At 40.0% G+C, this 11,182-nt stretch overlaps 1 protein-coding gene and 1 long non-coding RNA gene across 2 annotated transcripts in view; one reads left to right on the top strand and one right to left on the bottom strand.

Moving 5' to 3' along the window:
• Window positions 1–3,116: 3,116 nt before the first annotated feature.
• cdx1b (caudal type homeobox 1 b) lies at window positions 3,117–10,289 on the bottom strand. The gene is made up of 3 exons (XM_051394905.1): window positions 9,616–10,289; window positions 4,327–4,475; window positions 3,117–4,124 (listed from the first exon to the last, which is right to left on the bottom strand). The coding sequence occupies exons 1-3, from the start codon at window positions 10,094–10,096 to the stop codon at window positions 3,903–3,905; spliced, it is 852 nt and encodes a 283-aa protein (XP_051250865.1). The 5' UTR covers window positions 10,097–10,289; the 3' UTR covers window positions 3,117–3,902.
• Window positions 4,482–11,182, top strand: part of LOC127360471 (uncharacterized) — a 114,335-nt gene continuing 107,634 nt past the window's right edge. Inside the window, exon 1 of the long non-coding RNA XR_007883749.1 lies at window positions 4,482–5,423. This is a non-coding gene — a long non-coding RNA (uncharacterized LOC127360471). The remainder of the gene's footprint in view (window positions 5,424–11,182) is intronic.

Here is an 11,182-nt window from a genome sequence, read left to right as displayed (position 1 = left end):
GGAATGTCTTAAGCCTACTCTTGAATGTGGTGAGGGTGTCTGCCTCCCGAACCACAACTGGAAGCTGGTTCCACAGGAGAGGAGCTTGGTAACTGAAGGCTCCTCGGTACCGCTGTCTGTCTGTCGTCTGTCTGTCTGTCTGTCTGTCTGTCTGTCTGTCTCACTGGAGGCTGCTGAGCCCCGTTCAGTTGCTAACGCTAACGACTGCAGACAATAATCTCTCCATTAAATCTGATCCAGTTTCATTATTCTCTCCAGTTTCACTCAAACTGATAAAGTTTTGTGTTTGTACAGTAATCAGTGAGCTCCGCTTGCTAGCCATGCTGTTAGCAAGCTAACTAATGAATCTGATTGATTGACGAGTGAATGTCTGATATTATTGGTTGAAATCAGTTCATGCTGACATAAGTCACATTTTACAGTAAAACAACTGTTGTGTTGCACAAACAATAAAGATCTTTGAAGAAAATGTATAATTTGTGATATTACATCACATAAATATAAATAAAAGTGAAGCTTCTGCACCGAACTGGTTTCAGTTCTTTATGGGCACGCTGCCATGTCTCCTATTATACAACATAGTGCAGCTTATCAATAGTGGATGAAATGTTGGGAGTGTCTGAACTATAAAAGTAAAGCTTGTGTTGTTAAAGTTAAACTCTTCTTTATTCCTTCATACTGAACTTCAGATGAACTCCTGTTGCCATCGTTTACTTTCATGTTTACTTTCCTTTATGATAAATAATTTTGCATCTTTACCACAAACAGTCACAAATTCCAGCATCTTGTTGGTAGAATAAAACTACACAATAGTGGAGGCGTCTGTTTTACTCTCAATGGGACCATCAGTTACTAAATGAACATCATGCTGTATGGAAGAAGACTGAAACTAGAGACTGAGACCAGAAACTCATCAGGAAACTGTTTACTGAGACAATTAATTAACTGAGATTCAGCTTATTTCTCCATAAGACTCAGTTCTATTGGACTTTGTTGTGCAACCAATGGAGCTGCCCCCTGCTGGCCGTTACACAGAATGCAGGTTTCAGACACTTAACAAACGTGTATATTTATTTATTTACGTTTATATTTTATATTGTCATTGATAATAAAAGCCAATAAATACAAAATGACATTAAGATAAAGTGTTCGTCTGCAAAGGGAAATCATTTTCTTTCAGATATCTTGAGGTCAGAGGTCAAAGGGATCTTATGAATGTGGCCTCTGTCCCCGAAGTTCTAGTACGACACCAACGGTACCGACCCATGTGTTAGCTCATCTAGTTCCTACTTTATAGTTTATTCATTACGTTTTCTCAATGTTGGTTTTTGTTCTGAGTTTAAAACGTTGTTTACGTAAGACTCAAGTTCAAGATGGCTGCCTGAACGGCTCACACACACACACACACACACACACACACACACACACACACACACACACACACACACACACACACACACACACACACACACACACTGCTGATAGTCTCTATCAGAGTTAAGATAGGACTGAAATGGACCCAGAAGGACAAAGGTCTGAGTGAGGACACACACACGCACACACACACACACACACACACACACACACACACGCACGCACGCACACACACACACACACACACACACACACACACACACACACACACACAGATATCAGGATCCTGTGCTCTGTTTGCCCAGTGAGCCTCTTCGCCCTTTGGACACCACACCTCAACTGCTGTATCAATTAGCAAATATATGTGTGTGTGTGTGTGTGTGTGTGTGTGTGTGTGTGTGTGTGTGTGTGTGTGTGTGTGTGTGTGTGTGTGTGTGTGTGTGTGTGTGTGTGTGTGTGTGTGTGTGTGTGTGTGTGTGTGTGTGTGTTTCTTTCGTTCCATCTTTCTGTGACCTGCTGTCATTATTCGACTCCTTCACAATGTTTGTTAAACCTCCAAATTATTACAGTTCAAAGAGAAAAGTATCCTGATCACACTGAGTACGAACCCATCGGCTCCATCCACTGAAGGATATCAGGCCTTAATTTACCTGTCATAAGCCCCGCCCCCCTTTTGCCCTGTGCTCCAATAACGGTTGAGCAACCCTCGGGCAACTTCCTCCTTTCCTGTACTCAGATATGCTACGTGCTAGGCTAATCTGTGTTGGAAAGACAACCTCATTTAGAAGATGGTTAAACGATAAGAGAGACAGACACCATCAGCCATAACACTACGACCACCGTGTGGTCCGACCCCTGACCCTGTCTCCGGGTTCTTTAGCTAAGTGACTTCTGGTTTTCACTGTTAAACATCATACAGTAGAATCAATTAATCTATCATCATTAACCTTTATACACATTTTATTATTTTTCAAGTAAATTGAACTTAAAATGTTTTTAATTTCAGACCATTTTAGAACTCATAAACATGAGTTCAGCTCCTCTGTTTCGTAGTTTAAGGACAACAGAGATGATGGAAACTTGTTGTGTTAATTTGAGACTCTTTACTCGAGTGCATTTAATAACTGAACGAGGTCCCTGGGAGCCGCCTTCATGTGACTAAACATCTGTTGATTTAATATTTTAGTTTAGTTTTCTCAAGTTCATTTAACTTAACTTTTACATTTTCATAACTTTGAACTGATTATCCGACCGAAGTTCAGTTCTCTCGTCCGTCTGTTCAGATCTGACAGCGTCCGTACGGGCGGCTGGAGATACTCGACAAAGTATTACTTTTATAAATGCACGTCTGAGTGTTTGTAACGAAGGCAGTACAGCTCAGTCCGCTGGCTTTAGAACCAGAGGGTTGCCTGTTCAAGTCCAGCTAGGACCAGTATGGATAATTTTGACTTCCTGTGAAAACAAAATACCTCGTAAAAAGTTATTAATCAGGAATCTTTATGTAACTTAAAAAATAAGTTTGTTCCAGTTAAAAGTAAGAGTAAAAGCAGCTTAATCAATCATCTTTTTTAAGGAGATATTTGATCGTCAGAAACAGGACGGGGTGGCAACTCTGTTAGCTAGCAGCCAGGTTATTGTCGCTAAATCAATATGAAGATAAGTTCCTGTCGGCCTGAAGCAGCGAGTTAAACAGAGGATGTGAGAGGAGGATTCAGAGGCACTGAAGGACTACATTCAAGATATTCACATGTTTTCCATTTAATTTATTTCAGTTTTCATTAATTTAGGACGGTGAACAGACAGTTTCACTGGAACTACTCATCAGGTGTCCTACATCAGGAATTAATGGACACCCAGCAGCCAATCAGAATCCAGTATTCATACCAGACCATGAAGGTATAAAGGTCGACAAAACATTTCTTAATGAAGCAGGATACGTTTTTTTTTTTAAATGCATCATCAACAAGCTAAAAACAAACATCTGGATTTACCCTGAAAATCTTTTTTTTTAAGTAGCTTTAGAGTTAAAAAACAAACTGTCTGACAGTTTCATATATATTCTGTACGCTGAAGCTCTTCATTGAAGCTAAAGGAGTGAAAGCAAACCCAAGACCTGTTTGTTTCCATCAAATGGAAATATTCAACATGTCTTTTGGTATCTTTGGGATCTCCACAAGGATTTACAATAAAGTTCTGTGAGTCTTGAAGGCACGTGATGGATCCAGCGGTGGTGAAGAGCTGAATTAAAGTTTCACCTGAGAGCTCCTGAGAGACTTCCTGTTTTATAGCAGGTTGATTTCACCTGACGACGTCCCAGCAAACAGGAATCATCTGCGACAGTCTGATGGGACAGGAAGCTGCTGAGGACGTCGCCCACGTTTTTAACGAGCTTTAGCTTTAAGAGGAGTGGACAGAAAAGGTGGCAGGATGTGACGCGTAAAAGTTTTTCAGTTCGTTCGGGGAGAATTTTCAGTCCACGTCCCCGACATCAGTCCAATAAAACATCTGTATCCTCCTCCTCCTCCTCCTCAGTACTCCTCTTTGATGTTCAAAGCCAGAGAGGAAGGGGACACCAGCCCGTTGCTGCCGCTGCTGCTCGTCACCATGCTGCTCCCGCCGTTTCCGTGGAGACCGCCGCCGTTGGTGCCGGTGGGAGGCGTGGGTGTGGTCGTGGAGGAGGCCGGCTGCTGGAGCTTCTTCTTGTTGATCTTGCGCTCCTTGGCCCGGCGGTTCTGGAACCAGATCTTCACCTGGAGCAGAAGAAAAGGTGTTTTAAAGTGACTCTATCTATCAATCGTCATAACATCAGTGCTCACAGGCATCGATATCGAAACATGGATTCTTATTTTGTACTTTTGTAGGTTTCTGTAACTCACAAAACTGAGTTTGTGTTACTTAAAATTTTAAAACAACTTAAATAAAGTGCAGTAAAGTGAGTTTCTTTGTCTTTACCTGTCTCTCTGACAGGCCGAGCGCTGTGGCGAGCTCCGCCTTCCTCCTGATGGTGATGTATTTGCTGTAGTGAAACTCTTTCTCCAGCTCCAGCCGCTGGTGGTCGGTGTAAACCACCCGGTACTTGTCTTTCGTCCGTGTCTTTCCGTCTGTAAAACACAGAAACGTAACCAGGTTAAATCTGAGAGACAATATAAACATACTGAGTAGAGGGTTAGCAACAGCTAGCATAACCTCCTATGAATGATGCGTCTCCATCAGTATACAGAGGCTGGGGGAGGCTGGGGGAGGATGGGGGAGGCTGTACCGTCATATATCTCATTTTATAGCTGTTGAAGTGTGTGAGTGCCTCTTTAATGATGAGCACAAAATCACACCAACTGTTAGTATGTAAAAAAGTGAATGAAGTGTATGTAGTATTTTATATTATGTGTTATAAACCGCTCACATAAACTGACGTCAGCACTCGGACGGACTGATGTGTGTTCTCATCTGCTGTATTCAAATAGACAACCTGCCTCAGCTGGATTTGCATAAACTGAACCCTATCTGCTTTTATTCATTTATGGACTCAGTGTCCACGAGTTACTGTTAAACCTCAACAGAGGGTCCGGCTGTTAAAACTGGATCAATGAGCCGGACTAATGACCTTCAGCTCTGTCTTCAAACTCAAACAGAGCTTTAATGTCAGGAAGGTTTCCCAAAATACAAAATAAATGAGGCTGAATTCTGGGGAAATGCATCTAAAAGACATCAGGGAACTATGTGTCCAGTGGTAAGAATGAGGCTGCAGGTTATCTGTACGTCCACAGGTACATTTATTCTGAATTTACAGAATTTATTTCACTGCCTGACTTCTTATTTTGTTAAAACTGAATCTTATAAAGCAGCAACTCACCCACCATGAACCTGTGGAGGAGATAAAAGTTAGAAATTAGTGGGCAGCTTCCTGGTCTGAGTAGTTTCTTAAACCAACAGTCAGCAGGGGGCAGCTATACTCTGATAGTATTGAGTCTTATGGAAAAATTAGCCAACTTCTGACTTCATTCATTATCTCAGTAAACAGTTTCCTGATGAGTTTCTGGTCTCAGTCTCTAGTTTCAGTCTTCTTCCATACAGCATGATGTTCATTTAGTAACTGATGGTCCCATTTAGAGTAAAACAGACCATAAAGCCGGGTATGCTTTAGGGCGGGGCTACCTTGTGATTGACAGCTCATTCTCAGTGAGTCCGTCCAGCTCAACCAAACTCAGATCAAACTGTCAAACAGTGCTGATCAGATATGGATCCAGATTCTGTTGTTGACTGTTTCTCTCCTCAGATCTGTTCACAAACACATTTTACTGTTTATCTGCTCAACTCGCTTTACGTGACCTCCGCTGGCTGCAGAAAACAAGCAACCAGGACGACTACAAGAATACATCATCTCTGCAGCGATCTGCGGTGTGTTAACTACACAAAGTCTTCAGTTCCTCATACGGTTGTACTGAATATACGTCAGAAGCTGCAGATTTGTCCATAAGTATTGATTCTGGCCTGCCATAGAAGAACCAACAAACTTCCTTAAAAACAAAAACCAAAAGACAAACCTGAGAAATATAATGAAATAAATGTTATTTGTCATGAGGAACCTGATCTGACGGATCTTATTTAACTATAATATAATGTCACTGTGACACACACTGAGCAGGAATGTGTGCAGGTGGATTTTATATGGACAGACAGACGGTTGAGTTAAAGTTAATTAAAAGAGCTTCAGGCCTCTTTAACACGCTCTGATTCAGTATTAACACTAAACACACAACAGTTAAATAAGTAATGTGTCTCTCTTTTCTTTAAGCACACACCGTCTGTCCTCTAATCGGTCACCGGGGCGAATTACAACTCAAACATTTTAGTTTCAGTGGCGGGAGGGGGGGACATCTGTCCGAACCGTCGAGTTTCTGCTTCATTTGTCCGAAAGTAAAAACCAACAGTTTGATTCTCGGTCACCAGATAAAGAGACGAGACGCTAATGAAGGAACGTAAATCACAAAGCTCTCCAGTCTGTCTGAGAGAGAGACAGACAGACAGGCAGGCAGACAGGCAGACAGACACTGACGTACAGTTTTCTGTATTCTTATATACGCTAGCAGTTCCCAGTTTTTTTTTAAATTCACTCTACCTTTCCTTGAGCCTTCAACCTGTTAATATTATGTTGTTGTTGTTGTTGTTGTTGTTGTTGTTTTGTTATTTGTGACTTTTAATGTTTCCTTCGTCAACATGACGACACATTTACAGAAAGGCTTCATGGCGGCGAAGGAAGGAGGCAGAGTGATAAACCTTATTCTGCTGTTAAAATCTAAATTAATAAGATAAGATAAACCTTTATTGATCCTCAGAGGGGGGCCATAAATTAGTAGACAATGGCTGACCATAAGGGGGGAGGATGGGAGCCCATAGAGGCCAAAAATATAAGCAAATAAATGTAATTTTTACCAAAATATGTTCTAATGTTCATATTATTATTAAAATATAATTATTTTGCATAGTGAGTTATTTTGAGTGACAGGTGGGCGGCGCCACAGGAGACCAGGCTTCATTCAGATTCACAGCAGCTCTTCAGAGACGCCAGAAAATAAAGGAGAAGAAGAACGACTATTTCTGTGGGCGAGTCTGAAGAAGAGAAAGTAAAACTTAAATAATATTAATAATATATGTAAAATAAAAATCTGCTTGTGACCTTTCGTCACTGTTCCCCAGTAGCCACTCAAAAAAGTCTCTACATTAATTTAAAATATACTATTTCCTGTAAATCCTTTCTGTTTCAGAGTCAATTCTACGATATTAGGAATATTTATATAAATATATCTAAATATATATATATAAATCCATTTCACTGAACTTTAAGGCCTAAAACTGTCACAACTAAAGATTTATAACCATAAAATAAATCAGAATCCGCCATCGAACCCACTTTGTTCCCTGAAACAATCCCGAGGACGCGACCACAACGTCAGGACCGATCGACCAAAGAGAGAGTTATGGAAATATCCGGAAGAATAAATAACATTTCTAATCATACAACGTTTTTTTCTCGCTGTGATTAAAAGTTTCCGAGAAGTCAATAGGAGCGGGAAACTTCCGGAAAGATAAACGACATTCAAAGTCCGTTATTCAAGGTAACATTAAGAGATAAATACACAGAGTTTCAACCCCGACGTCACCAAACAATAAAAGTTTAACATCTAAAATCCAGTTTATAAAGTTCACCTGAGACATAAATTAAAATAAATGAGACTACTTACAACAAACAATCAATAAATCTTATTATAGATAATCTGCATTTTATTTCTGGGATCATCCAGATAGCTACTGTGGTGGAAGAAATACTTGGATACTTTAAGTAAAAGTATTAATACCACAATGTGAATACGAGTAAAGAACCTGTCAGTGACCCTATGTGACATTATTAGATTGTTAATCAATGTTAATCAATAATCAATGTTAGAGCTGCTCCAGTTTGATAGTCCACTGGTTCCCAACTTTTCTCTAATCATTGATTATTAATTACTTCAGATTATTGATATAGCCTAATCAACTAATTAATGATGATGTATTATACATTAAGATGAAACCTGTATTGATCCATCAGGTTGAATTCACAAACTAATGAGCTCCACATTTATCAGCTGCAACATTAAAGTGATCCAATAAAATCACATTATTCAGAAATATATGGACGCAAAGATAATGACTTAATATCTGTAAATAATACCTTATTTTATCTAAATAATACCTTATTTTATCTAAATAATAACTTATTTTATCTAAATAATACCTTATTTTATCTAAATAATACCTTATTTTATCTAAATAATAACTTATTTTATCTAAATAATACCTTATTTTATCTAAATAATAACTTATTTTATCTAAATAATAACTTATTTTATCTAAATAATGACTTAATATCTGAAAGAAAGAGAAACTTATGTAATAGTGTCTGTTTCAAACACTACAATATCAGATTAAAGCCTAAAATATCAATATTTTGATAAAGTTTCTCATTATAAAGAGATTTTGGCAGCAATGAGCTTCCGTATAATTCCGTACTTTAAATTGAATTGAGGACTTTTACTGTTTCAGTATTTCTACTCTGTGATTTTATTCACACACACTTCAAAGTGGGAACTGTCTTGTTTTCTCCGCCCAGAGACAAGCGGAGGACAAAGGCCGAGCTCAGCCGGCCGGAGTCACATCCAGCGGGGGAACATTTACATCACAACGGCTTCAAACCGGATTCACACGTTTGATCCGCGACACGCCGACACGGGACCGAACCGGTGGGAACATTTCACCTCCTCTTTTACTTTATAGGTTTTATTAATTAATATTATAGAGCTTCAGATATCTGACAACAGGGAAAACTTCACTGCACTTACTTCAGTAAATGGAAGAAACAAATCAATAAATAGATAAATAATGTCAATAAAATCAAATAAAACTGGACAGAAAGTTTATGGATCTGTATCATATATAATAAATATATAAAAATCAGTCAGAGATCGAGTCTGTAATCTTTGACAACTTGGATATTTAGGTGCATTAATTGCAGAGAGGAGCAGTAATAAATAATATATAATATATAATATAGCCTGTATAATATATAAAGCTTTATGGTGCAAATCAAGAAAAACTGAAATTTAACTTCAAAATAAATAAAATAAAATAAAAAATATGACATAATTTACCTTTAATATCTCAATAATAACAATTATTAGGCTGCTTGTTGTTGTTAACTAATATAAAAGCTCTATATTATTATTATTATTATTATTATTATTATTATTAAGAATGTGTCGCAGGTTTAAATAAGTTTTATCTTCTTTTTATAAAACTGCTCATATGAAGAAAAGTTATAAATCCATTAAAACTCATTTTCAGTCTGATTGGAAATAAGAGTTGATTCACATTATTGATTAATTGGAAATAAAAGAGCTGCCTCTCTTCCTGTCAGGCTGCTATCTGCTCTCTGAGTATAATGCTGAATTTGAGTATCACTGCTGCTATCGGCCTCATATTAAAATGTTAAACAGTCAGTTTGTTTTACCGGGAATAAAACACAGTATATTAAATATTATATAATATATATCAAATATTCACAATTAAACTGCATTAAAGTGGACAGACTGGAGATAAAGTTAATTATGAGGCTAAATAAAGAGATATTACAGATTATTTCTACTTAATAAGGTGAATAAATAATACTAATTAGAGGTAGAATAGAGTTATTAATGGAGGTCTTACTGGGGTTGGTGGGCGGTCCGGAGCTGCGTCGGATCCAGTCGTACGGGTTCCTCCTCTGCGGGGATCCGGGGGACAGCTGCCCCGCCGACGCGTTCAGGGACGCGGGCAGCTGCCCAGAGAACTCCTGGGGGCTGAACCCCAGTGTGGGCCCCACTCCACCGGGTACCGTGGACCCTGCGGGAGGCCCCCCGGCTGCTGCGGCGGCGGCTGCGGCGGCGTAGTGGTGAGACGACCAGTCGTCCCGGGTGGGAGGAGGAGGAGGCGGGTAGGCAGAGCTCCAGCCGCCGGGGCCCGGACCCGCCTGCTGCAGGTCGTTGTTGATGCTGTGGTGGTGGTGGTGGTAGCCGAAGTCCGAGTACTGCGGCGGGGCGGGGACCGCGAAGTTCTGCGGGCTGAGGCTGAGGCCCGGGTGGCGGGTCACCGGGTTCTGGTGCGGGTACATGGTCGGGTCCTTATCCAGCTGCAGGTAACTCACGTACATCTTTCCAGGTGAGGGGACTCCCTCAGCATACTGCGGATCCAGCCTGTCTCTCGCTCTCCTCTCGCGCCTCTCTGTCTCACCTGTGTGCAGGTAAAGCGAGCTGCAGTGTGTGTGCTCTCTCTCTCTCTCTCTCTCTTTCTCTCTCCTCCTCTACCTGTCCACACCTCCACCTGTTCTCTCTCTCTCTCTCTCTCTCTCTCTCTCTCTCTCGCTCCTCCATCAGCTGCCCGTTAAAAGCTGCAGAGGTCACATGGGCAGTTTTATTGCTCTTATCTCCCTCCCTCCCTCCCCCCCTCTCCCTCTCTCACTCTCTCACGCTGTCTCTCTCTCGCTCTTCCTCACCTCACCTCCACGTCATCCTCCTCTTCCTCACTGCTGTCACCAACACGAACCACCTGTTACTGAGATATTTAATAGAATTAAAGTTAAAAGTAAAGATGTTACAACCCCCCTGACCTCCATCCATCCATCCACTCCTCTCCCCCGTCCTCCCCTCCTCCCTCCCCCGGCCTGCAGTCTCCTCTATCGGCCTCCATTTGCATGACAGTCCGCTGCTGCACTTCAAAGAGTTCATCAAAGGAGAAGAGACAAACTTACAAATGACAGTAAAGAGACAGAAAGAGGACAAACAGTCAGAGTGACGGCAGCTCCTCCATTCATTCATTCATTCATTCATTCATTCATTTCTTTTTATTTCCGTCCTCTGTCAGCATCAGACCTTCACATTTTACAACAAAAACAACAACAATAATAATAACAATAAAAACACACCGGTATCAAACAATAAATCCAGTTAATGAGATTAAAACTTAAACATTTCAATTCAATCGAGATTAAAAGTCAGTTTTCTAAACTTTATATAACAAGATGTTTTCAATCTGCCTATTGTAAGTTTATTATTAATAATAATAATTGTCTCATATTAAGTATAAAGCAGGCAATAAGAAATAAATCCATCTATATTTATAAGAAAAGTTCCTGTAATAATTTTTTAAGGATTAAATAAGAATTGAATTAAGAGTCAAACTCTCTTTTTATTCTCTTCAGTCGGATTTTAAAAGAAAAAACACATTTTATAAAGGATTA

This window comes from Dicentrarchus labrax, unplaced genomic scaffold (genome assembly GCF_905237075.1).
Source record: "Dicentrarchus labrax unplaced genomic scaffold, dlabrax2021, whole genome shotgun sequence".
NCBI lineage: Eukaryota > Metazoa > Chordata > Actinopteri > Moronidae > Dicentrarchus > Dicentrarchus labrax.
This window is presented reverse-complemented; position numbering and strand designations above follow the sequence as displayed.